Genomic DNA, 26,385 nt, shown 5'->3' with positions numbered 1-26,385 from the left:
TCACCGTCCTCGGGATCGGGTCCTTTGTTCGAACTCCATTACGCCCATGGTTCTGGTGCGTAGATCCCGGAAAGCTCCGAGCCCGCAAGTGTTCTGGGACTCATTAACGGAGCGACTTCTAGATTGCGTCTGAATCCGTTCGAAGCCAAGTATTTCGGACCTCTAGGTTCGTGGATCCGAACCCTTTCGAGTCCGAGTGCCTCGGATCTCTAGGCTTGCCTAATACCCTTTCGAGTCCGGGCCTGAGTAAGTCTCTAGGTTCGTGGATCCGAACCCTTTCGAGGCTTAGAGCGATTCAATCCGTTTGATGGCGATAAATCTAGACCCACCGATTCTTGGACTTGCGATAAATTCGGGCCCACTAATCTTGGGCTATTGGGCCTAAATAATTTAGTGAGCTCAAATTAGCCCCTCTTACACTATTAATCCATATACTCCTACAACCTTAGGATTTCTCTACAACCATAGGATTTCTAAAATTGGAACTAAAGTGAAATTCAAAACACAAACAGATTCTTTTTTTTTTTTTTTCTCCCAGCACAAATCTATTCATTTCAAATCTAGAAATCCAAATGCAAACTCGGGAACAATTCTTTTAAACACAAATTTATTCATTTCAAATACATTAATCCAAATGCAACTTTAAGGTCATGCTCAACTAACCACCAAACCATATATGTGGTGACCTTTCCATTGTTTCTGCGTCATGTCATGCCAAAATTTCACGCTTACTACCCAATAAAGAAAAAAATACTGAAAAAAAAAAGGAAAGAAGAAGAGGCTTTTCCTCCCAACATAAGAGAAAATTGAAAAAGAAAAATAACCCAAAAAAGTAATTTGAAGAGGATGTGAATATTTCTAGAATTTACTCATCATTCAACAGTGCTATGGGCTTTAGCGGCACTTAAAGAAGAATACAAATTTGTATATGATGGAACAAAATCGGTCTCTAATCCTCTGTATGCCCTCCATTTGATGATGAATAAATGTATTTTCTCTTGTACTTCGAGGTCTTCCTCTCTTTCCCTTTGATTCTTTTCGACTATTCTTGTGGTCCCTAGATGGTTTTCTTTTCCCGTCCTCCACGTGTCTATCATGTCTCAGTTACAATTACTACAACCGTATAAGAGGTGCCACGTGGCTAGCAATGTATACATCCTATTAAATATAGTTTGACAAGTACCGTATCTATTTAGAGTGTCACTACCTCAGCTAGGTCTAGGGTAAGTGGCTTTCCCCAGCTCAATTTTGATATTAGAGTTGGCCCATCTTCATCAGGGTCTAGGTCTGCCAAATAGTAGGATCAATATTCGTCTAGGGTCAGCTCAGTTGTATGATCTTGAAGAGTGAGTGGGTAATCGAAGTACATTTGTTTGTTTGCCCCGCTTATTATCTTTATATTAGGTGAGCCTCAGCAGCTCATTTGATTAGGTGCAGCTCATTTGATTAGGTATATCAGTACATCATATCATTTGATAGTTTTCCTAACCAAAGCAAAGGGTTTCTGTAAGTGCTTGCAAAACCTTTCAACTATCTGAAACAAACAATGATTCTCCAATGCTGTTTGTGTTTTGCTTCCCACATCAGAGAACCACAAACATGAGAAGAAAAAAGAAGGCAATAAAACCAGTAGCCCAAAACAGGTAAAAGCATACCTTTCTCGGCCTTTTGGCTAAGATCAAGTGTAGTATCTGTTCTTATCAGTTTAATATTTGATACGTGGGCCATTGGCTCACATGATATTAAATTAATTTTTTAAGGGGAGGGCCCATTACAGTAGCTTGCTGCTGGGGCCTCTTGAGTGTCGCTTTGGTGTTGCACTATTGCCAGGGCCTGGCGCACCCCACCCAAATCTAGTTTAAAATTTGTTGTGTTTTTGGCTCAGCTCAATTTGTGTGCGAAGACACAACGTAGTTCAATTAGAGAATATTAAAATGTAAAACTAGAATAGCCTATTTTTTTTGAGGTAATATCCTTAGTTTATTTTTTCTTGATTAGGGAAGGTGAGCTTTACACATAAATTCATTCATTTCAAAATCTATAATTGCAAACTAAGATCAAAGCCACTAAACACAAATTCATATCAAAGCCACTAAAACACAAATTCATTCATTTAAAATTTATTAATCCAAACGCAAACATTAGAGTCATGCTCAAGTAACCACCAAGCCACAACTGTGGTGACCTTTCCCACTGTTTTGGCAGTCATTGCAAAAATTTCAGGTTTGCTACCCACTAAAAAAAGAAAAGAAAAAAAAATGGCTTTTCCTTCCAACAGAAAGGAGAAATAGAAATTAACCGAAAAAGAAATTAGAAGAGGATGAGAATATTTCTAGAATTTATTCACATTCAACAGTTCCATGGGCTAAGAATCCCTCCAAGAAGCATATACATATTTGTATCATATCATTTCACAGTTCCCAACCAAAGCAAGGGCTTACCTTCGAATCCCTTCCAACTATCTGGAAAAAGGAAAATTATAGAATGTAATTCTTATATGCCCAAAACAAGAATAGAAATGCCCAAAACAAGAATAGAAATTACAGAAAAACTGGAAGGTTTGAGGAGATCAAAGGGTGAGGTTTGTCTTCAACTTAAGGGGCTGGATATAGGCGACGATAATCAGGTTTCAAGGGGGCTCACACACCTATTTTCTGATTTTTCACTTTAAGTTGAAGATAAAGGTGTCATATATTTCTTTAAAAGGTTGATTTGAATATCGGAAATGTTGAAATGTTCACATTCACCGATGATGAGGGGTGGTTGATCTCGAGAGAGTTGAATAGAAGAGATTGCAAGAAATTGATCTTGAGAAATCGGATAATTTGAATAAGGATCAGATTCATGAACTTCATAAAAAGCAGAAATATGTTCTAAAAACAATAATATGTTAGTGCATAAAACAAAATATCTCTAATGTTGTGTTTTACTTCCCACACCGTAGGAACACAAACACGAGGAGAAAGTAGGTTGAAATAAAAGAAGTGGCCCAAGATTGGTAAAAGCATACCTTTCTCGGCCTTTTGGCTAAGATCAAGTGTAGTATCTGTTCTTATCAGTTTAATATCTGATATGTGGGCCATTGGCCCACTCGATATTAAGTCAATTTTTTCAGGGGGAGGGCTCACCACAGTAGCTTGCTACTGGGCTCTTGAGTGTTGCCTTGGTGTTGCACTATTGCCTTGGCTTGGCGCACCCCACCCAAACCTAGTATTAACTTTTGTGTGTTTTGATTCTGCCCCAAATTTTACAGCCCCAAATTCGGATTTAATTGGGCTTGCACCAGTTGCTTGAACTCTGTTTGTTTAGGAAATTTTATTACTAGTTTTGTTTTTTCCCGTCCTAGAATTGGAGTTATAGTCTACTTTTAAAAACAAATCCATTTGTTTCAGATTTCATTAATCCAAATAGCTCAGAAATTAGAAGAGTACTTGAATATTTGTGGTATTTACTCAAAACATTCAACAATGCCATGGGTTAAAGAGGTAGAGAAACATACAGATTTGTATTAAAGCATTTGACAGTTCCAACCAAAGTGAGGGCTTCTGTAAGTGCCTCCAGAAGATGCTCCGGATAGTGCTCGATACAAGCAAGTCCGTGCTTGGATTGCATAGAATTCAAAACCTTTCCAACTATCTGGAAAAGAAAAAACAACAGAAAATTCTAGTATGTAATTCTAGATCTTATACATTGTAAAAAAAAAGAAAAATAGAAAAAAAGAAAGAAAGAAAAGGTTGTTGGCTAAATCCAATTATATTCAATCCAATGAACGTAGAAAAACAGTACCAACCTTCCTTGCATACCCACCATAGGCTACTCCACCAATTAAAGCGAGTGGCGAACTATGTGAACCCACCATGCTCATTTCATCTTTTGAGTTCACTAGAAAAAAAAAAGGTTAGTTGATACAGCAGAAGGTACTAACACAAGGCAGCACGCAAACACGAAAGCAAAAGAGGTTAATGATTATACTAGATAAGGTTGTTGCTTGGAAGAGCCCCACCCTTTTTAACCCATCAACTGTGTGAGCATTGGTACCACCAGCCAACTGAAGAAAACCTACCAAATTAAAAGAACTTTTAGTTTGTGGCAAAGAACTTCGCACATTCTTAACAATACCACTCTGTATACAAACCAGGAGGCCTATCTTTATCAGCAGCTATATGAACAGCAAAAGCAATTGCTTCCCTTGTGGCGCCTCGGCCAATATCTCCACTCATGGGCCGACCATCCAGCTTTGGTTAAAAGGAACATCATTTGTACAATTTGTTAGAAACTAAGATGGTTTATGATGTTTTCCCTTTGAAATTCAAGAAGATAGTATCGGTTAAACAATATAAGGGACACACCTGCCATAAATTGAAGCAACGTAAATTGGGCTGCATAAGGGAGTACATCATGTTCATTGAAGATATGGTTGAATCTCCAATGTGAGGCAAGCTAATCTAAATAGGTTAAAAATCAGTATATGCCTCCTGTAAAATTTCAGGACAATATCTTAACTAGCACACATTTTGATGACTACTGATAACTAGACAATGAAATATCTGGTTATTCAAACAACAAGGACAAGACAATTTACTTACTGCTACGAGTCTTAAATATCCCAGTGAATCTCCCAAACCATTCCAAAGTTCTTCAAACAGCATAGTCTGCCTATGAACAAACATGGCCGCAGTTGAAAATTTAGGGATGATATGAATGAAACTCTAATTAAATAGGGTCACATTTGGATGCCCAATGAAATCATCCTGACATGTCATAAAGTATGCTGTGGCAGTTATTAGGTTGTTTTTTTTTGGTGGGCCATTCAAACGATTTATTACTTCACACTTTCTGACTTTTACTTGTGGCAACGTTCCCATTTTTACTAACAGCTTTATTCTATAGAATACATTTGTGCCCGGATACTATCAAAAAAAGATACAATATGTGTGAGAAAGATAATATCATTGAGAGTCATTGGGCTACCTTCCATTTGTATGTATCTCCACCGCATCAACATCTTCTCTTCTAAGAAGCTCAGCTGTAGCAGAAGCATCTCTTACATATGTAATTGCTCCTAGATCAATTAAACCCAGTTTTATTATTTAAAGAACAACTAGAATGAAAGAATCCAACAGAATTTGAAGTGGGAAATATACACATGAACGGAAAGTCCACCGTGGTTAAGGGGAAAAAAGCCAAATTAGAAAAGAAAAAAGCACAGAGGAAGTATTTACTTATTTTATCATATGGACAAACTGGAAAGCAGCGGCCACAGCCATAGCAGCGTTCAGTTATCACTCCACCCTGCATATTAATGTGGACTACAAGTATTGAAATGCGGACATTAATGAACGATGGAGGCCTATACTTGGAAGCTTAATAATTAGTGGGCAAAAGAAGTACCTTGAGTGCACTAGGTGTGCCCTCCAGTGATATTGCATTAGCTGGACAGACAATCTCACAGGGTCTGGAACAATCCAGTGGACAATCATTTGGATCAAATTCTGTGAAGATGGCAATAAGCTGGCTCAGGATGAAAAGCCAACAAGTCACGGATCAAATGAAGATGACCACTGAATGCATTTGGACTTTAAAAGACAATCCGGTAAATCACTTCCATTAAGGATGTTATGAGGAATGGAAGTATGCATTACTATAACTAGCATAACATTTGAGAAACTATTTGTTCTAATATATGGTATAAATTCTAGGATTTTTAGTTATGAAATAATATACATTTTCCACCATGAAATATGTCAATCATCTCGTATTTTGCAATGAATTTATATATGCAATGTTGCGACACCATATTAAAGAATGGACTAAAAGGTAAACATACAACAAAGCTAGAAATTGCTGGATGCACAATTTACATAGCCGTGACAGTGAAAATCCGAATTATTTCAAAGCTCACAAACCCGGGTTTTACTCCAAACAGCTACTTAATTTAACATAAGTGATCACATTGAATCAGATAGAAATATGTACTCAATTAATGTTGATCAAGCAATAGCTTCATGGGAACATCAATAAATAATATTACATAAAATAATAAAGAAGATTCATTTTTTACCGGCTTTACGAAAGTGAAGATCTTCGTCGTCATTAACACTGATCATTACCCACGGCCTCCGAAGGGGTACAATCTCTCTGGCTGCTTCAATTCCCTCGTTCACCGCGCTCACCACTGCCGCATCAGCCGCACAATCAATACAATCAACTGCACTTAACTTCAATTTGTTACCCAAAACACTAAATTCCACATGGGTACATATAATAACATTCTTAAAACTGTAGCTTTTCAAAAATTTCACCTCCAGCGAGAGTGTAAACCAGAGAAAGATTCCTGACATCAACAACATCCTAGAGAGAGACAGAGAGATTGAAGTGCTCAATTTGAGAGTAATTAAGGATGTGAAAATTGAAGGGTTTTTAAGGTCATGGGTAGTGAGGGTTTTGAGAAACCTCGAAGCTAGCACCACAAATGAGCTTGACCCAGTTGCCTCTTTGAAGGGAATCGTGAGGTGAGCTTGTGATTGAAGGAACCCCAACTGAATTGATGAGGTCTTTCACTCTCTGAAGGCATTTCTTCTTGTTGTTGCTGCTGATTTTTGTCTGGCCTGGATGGCAAACAGAGAAATATTATGTGTGTATGTAGAGAGCGAGAGAGAGAGAGAACAAGAAGAGACCTTGTGGTTGAGATTTGAGCGAAGCATAGCAAGAGAAGCTCAGAGCCATCCCAGAACGGGAAGAGGAGTGTAAAGAATATCCGCTAAGACGCTTACTAACAACTTCACTATTTCGCGGTTAGGAAGAAGAACTAACCAGGTTTTTATTTTTATCCTTGGTTTTTTTTTTTTATCATATATTACTGGACAAATTGCAATTTAATGGAGAGAACGAACACAAATCGTGAAAGGAGATGAAAATTTTAGGGCAAATTACAAATACCTCTCTCTCGAGGTTTCGTTAAATTACGGATATTTTTTGAGATTTCGAAAATTATAGATATTTTCTGAAGTTTATATATTCATAACAACTTGTCTCCTGAGATTTATATTTTCATAACAAATTGCCCCCTAATTTATTATGCAAATATAACCTTAGGGATATCTGTAATTTCTCAAACCTCAAGAAAATATCTATAATTTTGTTAAATCTCGAGAGGATGTATGTAATTTGTCCAAAATTTTAAAAATAATTCCACATGGTATAATATTTTTTTGGAGATCAATCTTAAAAGAGTAATTATAAATATAAAAAAATATTTAAATTATCAAATAAATTACTAAAATTCACAATAATTAAAATTTTAATGAACAGTAGACTGACTTTAATTAAATATAAAATTATTATTTTTTAAAAATTATTATAATATAACTCATAATGAACCCATCTTATTGTCCTATTCAATACACCATTGACTTTTTTTTTTTGAAAATATTGAAAATATATATATTAAAAATGAGTCCCGCTACGTAGCTCGAAAGATTAGCGGCTCGAGTGGCCCAAAATACCAAAATGATGTCATTTTGCCTTCTTTTTTTTTTTTTCCTTTTCTTCTTTGTTTCCATAACCTATAGAAGAAGAACAAAGAAGAAAAAGAAGAGGAGAGGAGAGGAGCAACGAGAGAGAATCATCATTATCAATCAAAAATCAACAAATCATCATCAACACAAACACACACACACACACACACACACACAGAATCATCATTAACCAAAAAGGTATAAACCTTTGTCTTCAACAGGTATATATGTATGTATTTGTATATGTATATGTATATGTACATGCATCAATTATATCATGGAAGTTCGAATTTTTGTTTGATTTTGTCTGATTTTGGTTTCAATTTCGATTTTGATTTGTGATTGTGGGTTTGGTTTTGGTTTTGGTTTTGGTGTAAAATTTCCATTTCTCTCTCTATGTTGTTTTTTTGTTTTGCCTCATTCAACAATCTAGAAAGAAGAAGAAAAAGAAGGAAAAAAACAGAGGAAGGAAAAAGAGGAAGCAGAGAGAAAAGAATGAAGGAAAAAAAAAATAGGTGCCAAAATCTGCTCCAACTTCTCCACCCAACATAGAGAAGAAAGAGATGAGCGAGTTCCGAGATGAGAGAATGTTGGCTCTGAGAAAGAGAAAAAGAAAGAGAGAGAGAGAGATACAAAATAAGGGGGAAAGAGAGAGTGGGTCATGGAGAGAGAGAGAGAGAATTATAATTTTCGAGCCATTCGGGGCGGAGAATTTCGAGCTACGAAGCATTAGTGATTAAAAATAACAACAAAAAACTATACAAGTCATATAACAAAAGAAAAAAAAAACAAACAAACAAAAAAATAATAATAAATTCATCAAAAAAATCAATTACAAACCAAAGAAAACCATCAATGTTCTTAAAAATGAATACACAAATGACATTAGTTAAAGAGAAAATTATTCTTTTTTTTCTTTAAATTATTAAAGTAGGATTCATCATGAACTCATCCTATTGTACTGTTTAACACACAAATTGGAATGAATCTAGACTTAATGCATTAAATCACAACACAATGTGTCCCAAGCTTAAATGAATCAATCGATGCTTAGAGAAGGTATTCTGGTTTTTCTATAAGGAGAATTCTACTTCCTTTATTATGTAATTTTTTTTAATTATAATATTATTTTGAGATATTTGATTATAATATTTTTGTGTTTGATTATGATTTTTTTTTCAGTTATTGAGAGGGGGATTCCTTAATTCGACTTTGGACCGAGCTCGTTTGGGTTAGGCTGAGTGGGCCAAGCTTGTTGGGCTGAGCTAAGTCCGTGCGACCAGCAGACACCTTGGGTTAAGGAGCTCGGTCCGGTTGAGCCGGAGTAACTTTAGTCCTCTAGCCCGGTGGGATAGTGCACATCAGTGAGTTTGGACTTCCAAGTTTGGGCCGACCGGGCAGGAGAGCTGTCGGAATTTAGGAGCTCGGTGGAGGCACTACGCGGTGCGAAGTAATCAAGGAAACCGGTTAAGAGGAAAGGCTGCGTCGGCGGGACGTGGCACCACGCTAATAGTAGCCCGATTGGGAGTGCGGCACGGTTGTATGGCATCGCGGAATGAAGGTTCCGCAGATCGTACATTAATTCAGTTTGGCGGTTTTTGTTAGGTGGTGTTTCGCTATTTTAGCACTGACACGTGGGAAAATGTGAGAAGGGAGCAGGTCTACACGTCCCGAGAGGAATGGGCACGAAAGCGCGCGCAGTAACCATATAAATAAGATTGCAACTCCATACAGAAGAAGGAGGTGAAAAAATTGAACTACCACATTGTAACTTTTCTCTTCTCTCTCTCTCTCCCCAAAAGTGTGCTAACTTGATCGTTGAAGGATTTTTCCGGCAACGCACCACTGGGTAGCTCACCGTCGTTGTGTTCGCAGGTTAATCGGAACGGAGCGGAGCTTGGACGCGAGGAGTACGGGTGGTATCGGATATTTGCACCCCATATAATTGGCGCTGTCTGTGGAAAAATCGAAACAGACACAACCTTGTCCTCCAAGCTCATTGGATCACCTTTCATGGCAAACAACGATGAAGTACCATTGTCTGCCATTGACGACATTACCCCAAAGTCAGTCCGACGGAGAGACGCATTTCCCGCCGTTCCGAACATGGCGCGCCTGGAGGCCTCACCAGGAGGACTCCTTAGAGATGTACGATATAAGTGCGCCAGGAGCACTGATCACTCGTGGAGTCCAGACTGGCACCGGCGGCGAAGAGAGTCGCACGCTCAATACCTGGAGCACAAGTTGAGGGACCAAGACGCTACCATCCGGAGAATGGCAGCGGAAATGGAAGCTCTCAAGCGGCAAGTCAAAGGGAAGGGTGTTGCTGGAGTGGGTGACCACAGTGAGCGCACCCAACCCCGCCGCTCAGGCAGCCAGAACCAGCGACACACGTCCTCTCTTTCTATCACCAGAAGCTATGGGGTTGGAGACTCTAACCCGCTTGTAGAGAAGTCTTGCACGCAAGATAGTAGTTACTATCCTTCACGTCCGCCCACGACATCGAGATGTTCCTACTCCGTTCTTTCGGAGGACTTGAGGGACGTCTTGAAGGAACGAGCGCGCCGACAGGAGGCTCAAAGGGTGCCGACGCTCTAGCGGTTATCCTACGGAGGTCGCACCAGTGAAGAAGTCGTAATGCCGCTACCCCGCTCAGTCGTGCCTGTCCCTTTGGACAAAGATTTGGCAAAGCTGAGCGCTAACCCCTTATCTCTTAAGATAGAGACCACACCTGTAATAATCCACATTCATGTCTTAGTCATGTTCATGTGCATTTGCATGATTTGTCTTGTTAAGCTTGCATTTGTAGACTTAGACTTGTTTTGCCTAGGTAAAGGTTCTTGTTTTGTCTTGATGCTATCATGTTTTGCCTAAGTGTTATGTGCATGCTTTGTTCCTTCCTTGATGTCTCAAGCTTAGGTCATGCCAAGCTTAGGTCATGTTAAGCCTAGGTCATGCCAAGCCTAGGTCATGTTAAGCCTGGGTCACACCTTTGAACCTCTTACACCTAGAACCATCTTGGAACCACTTTTGGTTGACCTCCACCTTCACTCTGGCATATTGGCCGAGATGTCATCATTTAAGCCGAGGTGTGCATCACCTAGGCCGAGATGTTATCATCTAGGCATCCTAGATCTTTGATCCTTGCACCTAGTGATCTTGTTCCGGGACTGGTATGACCTAGACCGAGGTGTGGCACATCTAAGCCGAGGTGTGGCACAGCTAGGCCAAGTGTTATCCTTCCTAGCCAAGATCATTGAAACCTTCTTGCCGAAGCCTATGTCCTAATCCGAGATCATTGCCTTGTCTGAGTACCCATGCCACCTTGCTTGTTATACACACTTTGTCATACTCTTGTCTTGTCATTCTGGCATCTTTTTTAGAAAATCCAACCAGACGTTGCCACGTGTCCCACCAGAGGGTTAAGTCTGCCGGCAGTAGAGAAACCCACATCATTTTGTCATATCTTTGCCTTTTTAGAGAGAGAAGCTCTAAGAAGAAGAGGAAGAAGTTCTTAGAGAGAGAACTAGATTTCCAAGCTTGATCTTCACACCTTGAACCGTTAGATTTGTGTTTTGAGGTTAGATTCTTAATCTACTCTTGTTGTTCTTTATATTGATCCGATCACATTGCATGATCTAGCATGATTCATGAGCCATGCATTGATTTAAAGCTTGTTCTAGAAAAAGAAAATAATGTTCTTGTTTTCTTGAAATAGAACCATATTTTGATCCGAAAGTTTGTATCAAGATCCATGTTTTTGTGTTTGTTTTCATAAGATCTTCAAGTATGGGTACCCAGGTTTTCGAACTCATCTCATGAAATCTCAGATTTTGAATAAAGAAGTTATGATTTTAGCATTCATGTTCTTGTCCTTCATGTTTTTCATGTTCATCAAGAGGGAAACCCAGATTTCTAGACCTCATTTCCCTAGGTGTGATCACAGAGATCACTCTTGCCTAGATCCCACACCTAGGCCAAGCATTGTATCTCACCTTGGCCTACCTTGCATGATCACTTGCACCTTAGCTTATCTTGCATGCACACCTAGGCCAACCTCTGCACACCTAGGCCGACCATGGTACACCCTTGCCGGCACCTTGTAATACTTCGGTAGGCAGCTGCACACAGAAGCCTAGGTAACCACACCTCGGCCAAGAGGTGTGGGACCTCGGTCAAGACCTCCTGAGTTCACCCAGCTGGGTCATTTTAGCCTAGATCATCTCTGTGCATCCATTCCAAGACCTGGTTTGTACCCAGCATGTTTTCTCTAGATGAAAAACAATGATTTAACTCCCAGCACATGTTTTACTTTGTCTTGACTTGGTTTTGGAAAGAAATGCCGGGATCATTTGCACTCATGTAAAGCTTGTTTTGAGAATGCATTGCATAGCCATCTTTGAGCATTCTTTCTTGTCTTCTTGAAATGCATTCAATAGACTTTGCCATGTATGTGTAGGTCTTGGATCCTTGCCTTAATCCCTACTGTAGACGTCCCCGAACGCCCCGGGAGGGCGAGTCCCGTTCTGTTCATATTGGGCTCACTACAGTTCGGACTCTCGAATTGTCACGGTTCTTAATCTGAACAAAAGAGTCCAAATCCGGCAAATCGTTTTGAGAAAACAGATTTTTAGAAAAGAAGTGCCAAACATGGACTGCTTTGCCAGATACAGAGTCGCCACCTAAATATTTTATTTTGGGGGAATTTAGGAAATCCTGACTCGGTGCCAAAGGCCACGTGTCCGTCATCACCAAAGTTGCCTCGGTTCGGGAACTTGGGTACGATTGGGGAAGGTCAGCTATGAGCACCCCCGCTCGCCCGATCAAAGATCGGTCTCTACTAACCATGATATCTTGTTTTGAAAACATTATATGCTCTTATTCCGGTTATTAGACTAGAATTACTATGTTATGCGCACAGCAAACAAGTATAGACCAAATCGACTAAATTGGAACAAAACATTTCATGTTTGTTCTAAAAATGGTTTGCTACTCGCAAGTAGGCTAAAATACAGATTTTGCCACCCTCAAGTGGGCTTTAGAAAAGATGGTTTTGCCACTATCTAGTGGGCTTAAAACTCACAATTTTAGTGCATTATTCCAATTTAGGTAATTCAACCTCCATTCACAGGCACTCAAGCAGTTATATCACATAAGCAGCTAGCTCCATAGTAAGTATGCTGTCATGGCAACACTCACACACATGCAAGGATGCTAAAGCATGAGAACTTACTGAGTACTCCGAGCCAAAACAGAAACTAGTTAGTAATCATATGCATGATCCTAGTTCATGTTAAGATGGCTAATGCAACATATGCAAAATGCAACTAAGATGGGCTCAGCTAATCTACAATGACATGTGAAATGCTACAACCAACACATATTCAATTTGGAATTGGAATACAAATGCAGTTAGAATGATGCGCCGAGCCCGGTGCATGCAAAACGAATGAATGGATCCAAACGTGCTATCATACTGTATGCTAATTAAAACATGCCCTAGACTAACCATCGAAAGCTAGTAAATAAAAGGGAAGAAAGACGTGGGGTTGGGAGACAAACACACACTCACGCACACTTATTACATAATTGCCCTCACTCGGAGGGTCCGAATAAATATTACAGTCCGAATAAATAATACTAAATTAATTATTACAGAATTTCTAATTAATTAACAAATTAAATGCAGAAAGAAGGTGGCCATAGCCCCGCCTTGGGATGCGTGAATAATGCATGCTTGACTCGTCTCGCCCGGAAACTTGCTGCCATAGCATTGTTGCCTCTGTTAACATTGCCCTGCTCCTCTGAGGACTGTGAAAATTCTTGGGGCACCTCTAAACTGATTCTTGATCACTCTGGAATATCACCGACCAATTCAAAGCACCACCGGCCATGGGGATGGGCTTATCGGCTAACTGTTGTACCACCGGCCAGCCACCGATGGTCGATCGGCACTGTAGGTGGCCGGTCGGCCATTGCTTCCTACAGAATCCTGCAGTTGACAGCAACATAGGGCAAGCAGTGTATGGCGTGGAATTTTCAAGCAAATGTGAGCATAGCCACACTCCCTATTATGCAGTGGACTCAAGGGAGCATGGCCCTCGACCCTCAGGTCATCAATTGCACATTTCGATGTGTGATGGCCTAAGAGGCCAAGTTAGCAAATCGATGTCAATGCATGCAACAAACAAATGAAAGCTTCACGCCCTATCATGTAGGGATCAAGGGCGTCGGCGACCGAGGATCGAGGCGCGTTACGTCACTTTGAGTACGAACGCATCTCATCCCTCGTGCTTGGTTTGACACCCCAAACCAAGCAAAATGTAATGCATGTATGCAATATGGCTCGAGTATGCAAAATGACTCAAGCTAGCAAAGCATGTCAAATGTAAACACCAACCAAACATGCAAATATGCAATGTGCTAAGCATGCAATGCTACAATGCTACCTAGATAGACAACTAGGTAAAATGATAATCATGTAATAATGCATTAACTACAAGGATGCAACAATCATGCAATGTGATGATCATACTACAAGACACAAATGCATGGACTTACACTAGGATGGAGGAACCTCAGCCATACCCCAAAACAGTGGCCAAAGGTACTAAAATGATGGTGCCAGTATGCAAGACAAGCATGCAAACCAATGGGCCTAAGACTAAGGCATAAAAGCCAACTTTTAAGCGCACTGAAAAGAAGACAAACATGGGCATTAGACCAACAAAATAAGAGCTATGGCATGTTAGAATGAGCCCCAAAACCCACTTAGATGGCATCTCAAATGTCTAAACATAGTGGCAAACACAATGACCAACTCTTGAGGCACAAAACTACAACATTTCAAAGAATTGAAAGAGAGCCAAATGCAAGTGTAAGACCACATTACATGGACTGAAATATGATCTCAAATGATGCCAAATTATGGGAATAAGCCAAGTAAAGTATGCTAGTGACCCACACACCCAAGGCTCTCAAGCCAAAATGCATGGTGGCTATATCAAACATGGCAAATATGACCAAATTAGTACCAAACAGTCCTTAAGCATGGCAAAACATGACCTAAAGCTTCACAAAGCTGAGCCAAAACATGCAAGCATGATGGTCCAAAGGCAATATGCATTTCTAAGCAAAATAGAGGAATACAAGGCAAATGTATTATGGATGCAAGGGGTCAACAAACCAACATGGGACGGAGGTAAAACATGCTAAATAAACACCAAATAACCTCTGAAATAAAGCCACACAAAGCTAGGCATGCATGCTACCTTTATAAGCCTTAAACACAAGCTAAAGAGACACAAAGGGGAGAGGGGTGTCCCTCCCCTATGCAAGACCTCAAAACCTCTTCTTCACCACTAAAAATCCACTGGATTTCAGTGGTGAGAAGGCCAATGCACAAAAGGTTCAAAGCTCAATCAAGGAGGGGACAAAAGGGGCCAAACAAGGCCTAAGAGGGAGAGGTCGACCCCCAATACTAAAGTGACCTTAATGAAAGGTCTTAAGCATAAAAATACAAGACTTTTTTCAGTTATACACAAAGTCTAAAACAGTAAGCAAGATAGGCTAAAGGCTAGTGCAAGATTGCAGAATATAAAGTAAGTAATGTTACCCTTGAAGAACCTTTGAAGAACAGCAAGCTCAGGCCCCTTCTTATGATCAAAATCAGCTCAAAACTTCAAGAACAAACCCTCAAGGCCTCCCAAGTTGAAGTATGGTGTAATAGTGTGTGTTTTAGTGCAATACTATGAACTAAACACACTTTTAGGCTATAAAACACACACAAAATGAAGAGAGAGAGGGAGATATAGAGAGAGAAAGTGTATATTAGATATATATATATCTGTATCTTGCTCTAGTTTTTTGCTCAACCAAGACAAAGGAAGGGGGAGGCTCCTTATATAGACAATGGAAAAGGTTAAGCTTCCAAGGGAAGCTAACAAAGGGGTCAAGGTTTCCTAAAGAAGCCAAGGCAAAGGGGCCAAGGCTTCCTTAGGAAGCTGGGACAGGTGTCTAAGCTTTTTGAGGAAGCTAAGACAAAGGTCCAAGCTTCCACAAGAAGCTAGACCAAAAAGGTGCAAAATGAGCAAAATAGCCTCACTCATGCATGGGGAGAAGGGTCCGTGCATTCCAGCTGGCACAGCTGGCTTGCACCATGCCTGAAAAAGGCAAAAATGTGGCACCGGCCAAAAAAGGAGGCCATCGGCCAAGCAGATGGTCGGCCGACCACACCAAGTGCCGACTGGCCAATAGTATATTTCACCAATGGCCGGTAGCAATAATACACGGCCGATGGCCTCAATCTAAGGTCGGTGGGTGTCAGGGGTAGCTAACAAGCTACTCTCTACCCTCAGGTACAAAACACACAATTCCTTGGTGCAAAACCAAGCACAGAACAAGCAAGTCGAGAGATCCTGAGGCAAGGCGTGTAGCCGAGACCTCCGGTAACTCAAAACAAACACGAGCATGGATGATCACCGAGTGTTCAAACGGTGACGTCCAAGTCTTGAGGATGGTAAAAAATGAGGTGTCTACACCTACAACCGAAGAGCTATGTGAGTGGTATTTTTAATAAAGCTATGTTATAAAGTTTTGATAAAGCTTTGCTTCGTTTTGGAAAAGTATTTGATCAAGCATGAATGATTGTCCTCTAATTTTTGTATCAAGTATTACGTTTGTTTTGATGAAATTCTTGGAAAGTCCTTTCGTGCTAGGGGACTTTAAGCCCATGTAGTACCCATGTTTGAGATATCTCTGCCATTGACGGTCTTGTACGGATGGTACCACCGACGGTCTTGTACGAGTGGATTTATCTAATCGATTCCAGGTCAGTTATTCCCTTGTTTTGTTCAGAATGTCATCCCATGTATTATGTAGATGTTATTAAACATCCCAAGAAGATTTGAAAGATTTGATTGATGAACTTGATTCATCCCATGTTTTGTTACAAGCTATGATATGTATTGTTTTGATAAAGATCTCAGATATCATTCATTCAAACCTTTATTAATTATATCATTCACTGAGTATCCAAGCTCACCCTCTCCTTTATATATATGTAGGTGGCGAGCAAGAAGGTGGTGACGCCTAGATGTTATTTGCAAGTTGTTTTGGATTCATTTTGCTAACTTCTTGAAGATTTTGTTTCTTAGTTTTAATTCACTTCTTTTGTATATGTCGGCTTGAAAAGCCTTTTGATCAAGATGTAATATATACTTTATTTTATTTGTATCCAAGTTGTAAACCATGTTAAAATGTATGTCATTTCATTTAATCTATGCACAGCTCTTATGGACTAATTAGATTTGAATTTATTGCTTCCGCACATGTAAGGCCCATATGCATACTCTGATTATGTGTGAATCTTTGTGAGTTGGCCTCTGGTAATCTCAGATTACTGGCCATCACGGCACCATTCTACTAGGGGCAAAATGGGATCGTGACGACACTGCTTCCAGTAGGCTTTCACCAGCCCAAATTTACGCTTTATGACAAAAAAATCGATCCGTACATACACGTAAGCCACTTTCGACAGGTTATGGCTGGATGCTGGCGTAATGATGCTCTCATATGCCTTATTTTCTCGTCGAGTTTGGGCGAGTTGGGCTTGAAGTGGTTCGAGAGGCTTCCGAAGGAAAGCATCGAAAGGTGACAGCAGTTGGCGGAAGCATTCGTGACTCGATTCAAAACCAACACTAAAACGCCAAAGGAAGTTTACCACCTCCTGAGCGTCAAGATGGAGTCAGACGACTCCCTCAAAGCATACAATGCCAGATATTAGGAAACCTTCAACGAGATCCTTAATTTCCCGACTAACCTGGCAATCACCCAATATAAGCATGGTCTCCCGGTTGAACATAAACTAAAGGACTCGCTCACGATGAACCAACCGACTTCCATGGAGCTGTTGACGCAGCGCATCAACGAGCATATCCGAGTGGAGGATGATGCAACTGCGTCCACCGTGAAGACAAATCCAGTGGCAACAGACAAAAGAGTGGCTGGAAAAGTCCACACGGTCGGACAGGAGACAAACCGTCCAAATGACCGTGCAAGGGAGTCAGACCGTGGTTTGGATCACAGAAACCGGGGTAAAAGTCGTTGAAACGACTAAGCTGATTATCCCTGCGATGACACAGCAGATGCAAATAGAAAGTTAAACGCTTGGACGGGCATCACCACGGTTTTTAAGATCCCAATCTACAGCATACTTAGTGAAATCCGAGACAAGGTTTACGTTTGGTTTCCCGCTAAGTTAGGCGATGCGTAAAAGGGCTTCAATCCGCGGTATCGCTGCACATTTCATAGAGAGCGAGGGCACTGGATGGAGGATTGCTTGCCCCTGAAGTAACACTTGGAGGAGTTAGTCGCCGCCGGTCACTTAGACCGTTACATCAATGGGGGCGTCAGGGCTGCGCACCATGCACCGGCTGAGCCAAGTGGCTTAGATGACCTAGAAGCACCCCCCCAAGGGGTGGTCAATGTGATCCGCAGTATAGTAGAGCCGACACAAGTTTACAAGCTCTGAGGGATGATCAAAAAAGTAGAACATATGAGGGAAGTTTTGTCAGTCCAACCCTCGACCAAAAGAGGCAAGACCGAGGAGAAAAATGTCCTTAGCTTCTCAAGTAGGGATCTTGAGCGCATTCAAACGCCACATAATGACGCTCTGGTGGTCACCCTTTGTAGCACCTGTATCCTTCAAAGCTTATGGGAAAGTGTATTCAAATCCTTTAATTTTATTTTGGGAATCTTTGGTGTTGTTATGGGTTGGTTTTGGAAGAGTACAATTCGATTTAAAATTGTTGGGTTTGGTTGTTCGTACTTATTCTTGTCAAAAGTTCCTTGGAGACTTAGAAATTTTATTCTAGGGTCGACACTAGCCTTCCTAAGGGTCGACCCTTACCTGTTGGTGAAGTTTCTAGAAGTGTTGTTGGAAGATAGGGTAGACACCAGACTAGAGAGGGTCAACCCTCTTATGTCTGTGTGTTAGTTGCTGGAAGATAGGGTAGACACCAGACTGGAGAGGGTCGACCCTTTTATGTCTGTGTGTTAGTTGCTGGAAGATATGGTAGACACTAGACTGGAGAGGATAGACCCTCTTATGTTTGTGTGTTAGTTGCTGGAAAATAGGGTTGACCCCCTCCTGCCTAAGGGTCGACCCCTGCGTATTTTTTTCAGATTTTTGAAGACCGAATGGGCCTTAACTAAAAGGGGTTTTTGGGCTTATTATTTTATTTGACCTTAGGGCTATTTCTTACTACTATAAATAGGCCTAAACCATTTTTCTCTCATGATTTTCCTCCCATTTTTCCTCTTAAACCGTAATTTTTCTCTTCTCTCTCTAAAACTCAAACTTTTTCACTTAAATCTCTAGATCTACTCACCTAGAGTGATCTTTTCACCTTACTCCTTTGAGATTAAGTATAGAGCTTGTAAAGGGCTTCGATTTGATCGGGACAAAATGTGGTTTCGTCACCATCAACTTTTGAGCTTTCTCTTTTCTCTTTCATCTAAGCTTGAGATAGGGATATTCTACTCTTTAATATGGGTTTTAACCTACATATTTGTCATTTTGCATAAATGGTGGGATTTTGGTAAAAGTTAGGGTTTGGGCTCTACATTAAAGGGGGTTTTCATTTTTGGTTTACAAAGTAACCTTGGGGGTTTATGTATGAGATTCTTTATTGTTGAAATGGTGAGATGTAGACCTATGGGTTGATATTTTGGAAAATGGGGAAATTTTGTCCAATGTTGAGTTGGAATAACTATTTATGTAAATTATGAAATTGGTTTGGGAATCATGAAATTGGGGAATCATGAAATTGGTGTAGTTTGGTTTGAGAAATTACACACCTATGGAATTTGATAAATTATCTGTTGATAGATTTATTTATCTGTTTAGATATATCTGCTTTGGGCTATCGGTGGAGGATAGCTATGATTGTTGTACAAATTGCATGAGCACCAGGTAAATTGAAACTTGTCATATGAGTTATGTCATTGAATATGACGGGTTGATTGAATTGTTGAATATGTGATTTGATTAGTCATTGTATATAACAACGTGTTTAAATACATTGTATATGTATCATTGTTTGGTAGGAGATAGGGGATGTATTCCATTGTGTGGGAGGAGACAGGGGATGGACTCCATTGATAATTAAGTTAGCCAGAGTATCAGGGTGAAAGTCCCAAAATCTTATATATTTATGGGTATCGGTTCCCTCAGACGTGGTTCCGTAAAATGGCAAGAAATAGAAATGTTGGATTTGATGAATGTATTGAATTGTGAACCATTGAGTTGTAGTCTCATATTGGTTGCTTGATAATAATGAATTTGGCTAATTGATTTACCCGAAATGGTAGAATGGAAATTAATTGAGATATTGGTTATCTATATTGAATGACCTTGAAAAGAATATGTGTTGGTTAAGAATGTTGCACATTTATCTGATGCTCATATTTTAGTTAATTCTCATGTATGGTTTAGCATATTTTTACTGGGCTTTGGCTCACCCTACTTGGGAAACCATTTTCAGGTACAGGTAATATGCCACCTCCAAGGACATAGCTTGGGAGGCTAAAGGCTTTACTTTTGTGATTTCATTTTTGTGTTTATATGTCTTCTTTTAAGCCGAGGGCTTTAATTGTAAAGAGCTTCTGACTCTCTCTTTTGTTTTAACCAAGTGATTACTTGGAAAGATGTAAACCCTTAGGGCATTTATTTTGTTGTTCTAAACTAGAGTTATATATTATGGTTTCAAGATGAATATTTATGAAAGTGTAATGCACGTGATATCTTTTGTAATATTAACTCTGATGAATAAAAATATAACATTTCTATTATGTCTCTAGACCTTATGAATGGTTGATTTGTATAATATTTTGAGGGCGTTACATCCTTCGCGTCAGGGACTTCGATGTTAAGCGTATTTTGATTGACCAAGGCAGCTCGGTCGAGATCATGTACTACGACGCCTTCAAGCAGCTCAAGCTCAGAGATACGGACTTGGCTCCAACAACTTCGCCAATGGTTGGTTTTAACTCATAGTCGGAGTGGCTTATGGGAAAGATAATCTTACCGATCAAAAACGAATCCGTGGTCAAACAGGTGGAGTTCTGCGTGTTGAAGGTGCCGTCCACATACAATTTGATCCTAGGTAGGGGATGGCTTCACGTTATGCAGGCGGTGGCGTCGACCTACCACCAGGTTATGAGGTTTCCCTCGGTTACGGGGGAAGTTAAGGAGATTTGGGGTGATCAAGTCATGGCGAAGTAGTGTTTCGTGGCAGTAAATGGGAGCTAAGCAGCCAAAGGCTTCGTGCAAATGATCAAAGGTCCGGAAGACCAAAGTGTCCTGGATGATGTGGGCACTAGGACCGAGGAAAAGGCTGTTGAAGATTTGGTGGAGGTGCGGATTGGCACAGAGAATCCTGACAAGTTCTTTTTCCTGGGATCTAGCCTGACCACCTAAGAAAGGACCGAGATGGTGGAGTTCTTGGTGGCGAATATTGAAGTATTTGCATGGACGCCATACAACATGCCTGGCATCAATCCAAGCTTTATTTGCCACCAACTCAATGTCTTCCCGGACTCACGTCCTGTCATTCAAAGAACGAGGGGATCAACCCTTCATCACGCCGAGGTAGTTGCGGAGGAAGTCAAGAACCTGCTAGAAGCCAGGGCAATCCAGGAAGTGCACTATCCTCTGTGGGTTTCGAACACGATCGTGGTACCCAAGAAGAATGGAAAGTGGCGAGTTTGCGTTGATTACAAGACGGTCAGCCGAGCTTGCCCTACAGACAGCTTTCTTGCTAGACTTATTTATTTTGATGATTTATTTAATTATATTTTAATTTATTTGAAAGAGAAAAATAGAATTCAAAATTTATTTTGATGATTTATTTAATTATATTTTAATTTATTTGGAAGAGAAAAATAGAATCAAAATTTATTTTGTACCATTATTTCTCACCTAAATCTTTATCCTAAATGTTGTTAGAATATATTTAATATTTGATTAAATCAGAGGTTCAAACAGCCCAAAATAAAGGTTCAAACAACCCAGCACAGCAGCAGGTCAAAAGGTTCAAGTGGAAGATATTCAAATTTGTAATGATGGAGTGGAAGATATTTAAATTAGTAATGATGGAAGTACAATGGCTATAAACGACTTTAAATGGCTATAAATTCAAATGAATACAACGGCTATAAACGGCTATAAGTTTCATTATATATACCAAAGCCTCTAATGTAAACAAGTTACTAAAAAAAAAAAAATCAAAAAATATTCTTTGATCTATAATCACTCACATTTATTCTATGAAAAATTCTTTGAGAAGTGTTCTTCAATTTTTGTTTACATCCTCTCTCAAAAATTATACATTGAGCCTTATAACATTAAGATCATCTTTCTTGTGTGAGGTTTACAGAAAATCCAGAACTTCATTTTATATATCTATCTTTGAGAGATAATTCTTGTAACTTTCTGTGAAAGTAAAAACACCTTCTTTTTAACCTTGTAAGAGTGTAGTATACTCAGTGTTCTTGACTTAGAAAGTCAGTGTAAAATTTGTGGATGATTGCTCCATCTGTGAAAATATTGTTAGCACCCTTTAATTATTTTTATTTCATTAATTATATTTATCTATTGTGCTAGTCATAATTTTTATTAGGGTATTATTAATTTTAATTATAAAAACCTAATTCACCTCCCCTCTTAGGTTGTTTTTTGGGTAATATATCATTTGCTAAGAATCGACCAGCTGGTGGATCTTACAGCCGGACACAATCAGCTTAGTTTCCTAGATGCCTATCGCGGTTATCACCAGATCGCTATGCATGCACCCGACCGCGAGATAACCTTTTTCACGACGCCGAGGGGATTGTTATGCTATAGAGTCATGCCTTTTGGTTTGAAAAACGGCAGGGCGACTTTCCAGAGGATGGTGACCAAGATGTTCGCCCCTCTACTAGGCCGCACGATGGAGGCTTACATCGATGACATGGTGGTCAAAAGCAAGCATCAGGCCGACCACTTTTCCGACTTAGCCAAGATGTTCGCCATTCTTAAACAACACAAGCTTCACCTGAATGCGTCAAAGTGTGCCTTCGGCATGGGGTCAGGGAAATTTCTAGGCTTCCTAGCCACCAACCGAGGCACCGAAGCAGACCCCTCACAAATTAGAGCCATACAAGAATTGAAGCAGCCCAACTTGACAAAGGACGTGCAACATCTTGCCAACATGGCATCCGTACTTAACAGATTCATAAGTCGGTCATCAGATCGTTGCCGCCCTTTCTTTCAAGCCTTGAAATCCAAGTTTTCATAGGACGAAGAATGTAACAGGACCTTGGCAGAACTCAAAACGTATTTGTCTTCCGCCTCGCTCTTGGTGACACCCAAGAACGGCGAAGAACTCTACCTTTATCTGGCTGTTTCTCAATATGAAGTTAGTGCGGTGCTCGTCCAACAGAAGCTATCCAATATCTCCCAATATTTTACGTGAGCAAAACCTTGTTACCGGTAGAGTCGATGTACTTGCCGCTGGAAAAACTTGCTTTGGCGCTAATGATGGCCTCCAGGAAATTGGCGCACTACTTTTATGCTCACACAATCGTGGTGTTAACCGAATTCCCTCTGAATGCCTCATTTGAGCGGACAGATTTCTCTGGCCAAATTCTGAAGTAGGTAGTCGAATTGGGGCAATTCAACATCAAGTTTCAACCCCGAACCGCCATCAAAGCCCAAGCATTGGCCGACTTTGTTACTGAATTCTCGCCTGGAATTCACTCGGTATGCCCGGTGGATCTTATGGCAGCAACCAGGGTGAAGGAGGTAAGTGCAACGAAAATTGCACAATAGAGCTATGTTGGCGACGCGAAACTTGTGCGCCCGTCCACAAATCCTTCAGTTAGAGGTGTACTTCAGCCCGGCAATACGACGTTGGATTTGGAAATAACAGGTCAACCTATTGGATCCGGCACTACTTCGCCGAGGGGAGATAAGGACACGTCTGTTGAAATAGTCAGCGGCGAGCTTGTAGCAGAAATAGCCGAGCAACCGAGCGACTGTGATCACCTCGACCTTTAAGCCTCCCAGGATCCGTCAGAATGTTGGAAACTTTTCATTGGTGAAATGTGGAAACTGTTTGTAGATGGCGCCTCAAACAAGCACGGTGCCGGGCTGGGCATAGTTTTAATCTCGCCAGACGGTCTATCCATCGAACACTCCATCACGCTTGGATTCCCAGCATCAAACAACGAGGCTGAGTACGAGGCACTGCTGGCCGGACTTAAAGCCCACTCTAATTACGCGCATCTGAGCTGATGGTCTACAGCGACTCCCAGCACGTTGTAAACCAAGTGTCTGGAGAGTACGAAGCCAAAGATGACAGAATGGCCAAATACCAAGCTCTAGTGAGAGAACACATCAAGAAATTCCAAGCAATAAGGATCCAACAAATTGGCCGTGAAGAAAATGACCGAGCAGATGAGTTAGCCGGCCTAGCTTCCGTGTTCAACAGATCAACTCCTAGCTCTCTCCTGATTGAGTTTCTCCCAAGACCTAGCATTGAGGACTCGAAGCAGACAGAAGTATTCTGCACCGAGCTTGGTCTCTCTTGAATAGACCCTATTATCCTTTTCCTGAAAGAACGGACCCTTCCGGTCGACAAAAAGAAAGCACATAAAGTCTGGGCAAAGGCAGCGCGATTTTGGCTCTCTCCATCTGGCACTTATATAAGAATTCATTCACCGGTTCGTATCTTAAGTGTGTTCATGCAAACAGCATGGAAGCTTTCCTTTACGAGATCCATGAAGGCATGTGCGGCAGTCACATCGGGGGGAGATCTTTAGCCTACCGCGCTATTTAGCAAGGATATTGGTGATCGTGAATGCAAGCGGACGCACAGAAATATGTTATAAAATGCAAAAAATGCCAAAAGTTTGCCCACTAAATCCACTAGCTAGCTAGAGAACTCCTCCCCTTCATAAGTCCTTGATCTTTCGCAATGTGGGGGCTGAACATAGTGGGACCACTCCCAACAACGCCAGACAACAAGAAGTTCTTCATTGCAACGACAAATTACTTCGCCAAGTGGGTTGAAGCCGAGCCCCTAGCGACCATAAAAAAAAGGATGTCAAGCGGTTTGTTTGACAGAACATGATTACGCGGTTTGGCGTCCCCAAGGCTTTGATTTCTGATAATGGCACCCAATTTGATGGACGGTTGTTCAGAGGATTTTGTGAGAAATTGAAGATAGAATTCTACAATTCCACCCCATCCTACCCTCAGTCCAACGGCCAGGCTGAAGCTTCAAACAAGACCATTCTGGATGGATTGAAAAAAAAAACTGGAGAAAGTCAAAGGCAAGTGGGCCGAGGAACTTCCTAGTGTTCTCTGGGCATATTGGACAACTCTGAGACGCTCAACCGGGGAGAATCCTTTTGCCTTGGCATATGGCATGGAGGCAGTTACCTCATTGGAGATCGGCATGCCCACCATCCACAGCGAAAATTTTGAGCCCGAGCTGAACTCTGACGCCATCGCCCTGGAATTGGACCTAGCTAACGAACGCCGAGAAAATGCGTTAATCCACGTGGCCGCATATCAACAAGAATTGTCCATAAAGTACAACAAAACAGTGCACCCCAGATCGTTTAAAGTAGGGGACTGGATTTTAAGGAAGGTGATGAGCAACACACTGGTGCCGGGCGAAGGCAAGCTAGGGGCAAACTGAGAAGGGCCTTACAGGATAATCAGTCTGGCGAGCAAGGGGGCATACCACCTAGAGGACTTGGATGGCAAAAGCGTACCCCGACCATGGAAAACGGCCAATCTCAAGCTGTACTATTTTTAGTCTATCTTTTGTGTGTAATTTTTTGTAAAAAGGCAAGTTTTTCCCTCTATCTACCAATGTAATCCTCTCAGTCATTATGTGAATTCATGATTGCAATATGAAATAGAAACGAATTATTTCACATTAAAAGTATGTTGTACTTGAGGAACTGTAGTGTACCTGGGGCAACCCCCTTTACAGCCGTGGTGTTTTATCTCGGCTAATGGAGTTAAAGATTTGCTCAACTGTAGGATTATAGTCGAGTTATAGTTTCTTGGCTCGAAGAGTTGATGATTTGCTCAACTCTAGCATTTTAGCCGAGATGCTCTATCTCGGCTAACAGAGTTGATGTTTTGTTCAACTTGAGTATCTAAGCCGTGGTGTTTTATCTCGGCTAATGGAGTTAATGATTTGCTCAACTCTAGGATTATAGCCAATGTGTAGTTTCCCGGCTCGAAGAGTTGATGATTTGCTCAACTCTAGCATTTTAGCCGAGATGTTTTATCCCGGCTAGAAGAGTTGACGTTCTGTTCAACTCGAGTATCTAAGCCATGGTGTTTTATCTCGGCTAATGGAGTTGATGATTTGCTGAACTCTAGGATTACAGCCGAGGTGTTGTTTCCTGGCTTGAAGAGTTGATTTGCTTAACTAGCATTTTAGCCGAAATGTTCTATCCCGGCTAGAATAGTTAATGTTTTGTTTAACTCGAGTATCATAGCCGTGGTGTTTTATCTTAGCTAATGGAGTTGATGATTTGCTCAACTCTAGGATTATAGCCGAGGTGTTGTTTCCTGGCTCGAAGAGTTGATGATTTGCTCAACTCTAACATTTGAGCCAAGATGTTTTATTCTGGATTGAAAAGTTGGTGATTTGCTCAATTCTAGATAATTTTCATTTGTCTTTTAAGATCGAGATAATTTTCTCGGATCAATCAGTCTATAACATGCCGGGCAAGAATAACGCGGTTGCAATATGAACAATAGCTGACATTAGCAGAATAAAAGCTGACATTAGCAGAATAA

At 40.7% G+C, this 26,385-nt stretch overlaps 1 protein-coding gene and 2 non-coding genes across 4 annotated transcripts; 2 read left to right on the top strand and 1 right to left on the bottom strand.

Annotated features, from left to right (window-relative positions):
• The first annotated feature begins 1,651 nt into the window (after positions 1–1,651).
• LOC114264607 (U2 spliceosomal RNA) lies at positions 1,652–1,847 on the top strand. Its single transcript, XR_003630065.2, has one exon. It is a non-coding gene; the product is annotated as a U2 spliceosomal RNA (small nuclear RNA).
• A 246-nt stretch (positions 1,848–2,093) lies between these two features.
• LOC114264463 (uncharacterized) lies at positions 2,094–6,877 on the bottom strand. 2 transcript variants are annotated; one of them, XM_028205080.2, is made up of 14 exons: positions 6,678–6,877; positions 6,454–6,608; positions 6,303–6,351; positions 6,062–6,208; positions 5,392–5,492; positions 5,223–5,292; positions 4,972–5,062; positions 4,587–4,656; positions 4,350–4,445; positions 4,136–4,235; positions 3,973–4,059; positions 3,791–3,882; positions 3,500–3,636; positions 2,094–2,462 (listed from the first exon to the last, which is right to left on the bottom strand). In XM_028205080.2, exons 1-14 carry the CDS (start codon positions 6,724–6,726, stop codon positions 2,459–2,461), a joined length of 1,248 nt encoding a protein of 415 aa, XP_028060881.2. In that variant the 5' UTR covers positions 6,727–6,877; the 3' UTR covers positions 2,094–2,458. The 2 variants fall into 2 exon arrangements, with proteins under 2 accessions (XP_028060881.2, XP_082729079.1); XM_082872953.1 differs by lacking the exon at positions 2,094–2,462 and having other exon boundaries at positions 3,366–3,636.
• Positions 3,007–3,201, top strand: LOC114264606 (U2 spliceosomal RNA). The gene has a single exon (XR_003630064.2). It is a non-coding gene; the product is annotated as a U2 spliceosomal RNA (small nuclear RNA).
• Positions 6,878–26,385: the final 19,508 nt, after the last annotated feature.

Source organism: Camellia sinensis, chromosome 6 (genome assembly GCF_055761805.1).
Source record: "Camellia sinensis isolate YWXY chromosome 6, ASM5576180v1, whole genome shotgun sequence".
In the NCBI taxonomy this organism is placed as follows: domain Eukaryota; kingdom Viridiplantae; phylum Streptophyta; class Magnoliopsida; order Ericales; family Theaceae; genus Camellia; species Camellia sinensis.
This window is presented reverse-complemented; position numbering and strand designations above follow the sequence as displayed.

Excerpts from the sequence above, each read along its gene's own strand:
- LOC114264463 (XM_082872953.1), bottom strand. The coding sequence starts at position 6,726 with ATGGCTCTGAGCTTCTCTTGCTATGCTTCGCTCAAATCTCAACCACAA. Across the intron at positions 6,609-6,677 it reads GCTCAAATCTCAACCACAAG|GCCAGACAAAAATCAGCAGC; the intron begins GTCTCTTCTTGT and ends TTTGCCATCCAG. Across the intron at positions 3,883-3,972 it reads CCAAGCAACAACCTTATCTA|TGAACTCAAAAGATGAAATG; the intron begins GTATAATCATTA and ends TTTTTTTTCTAG.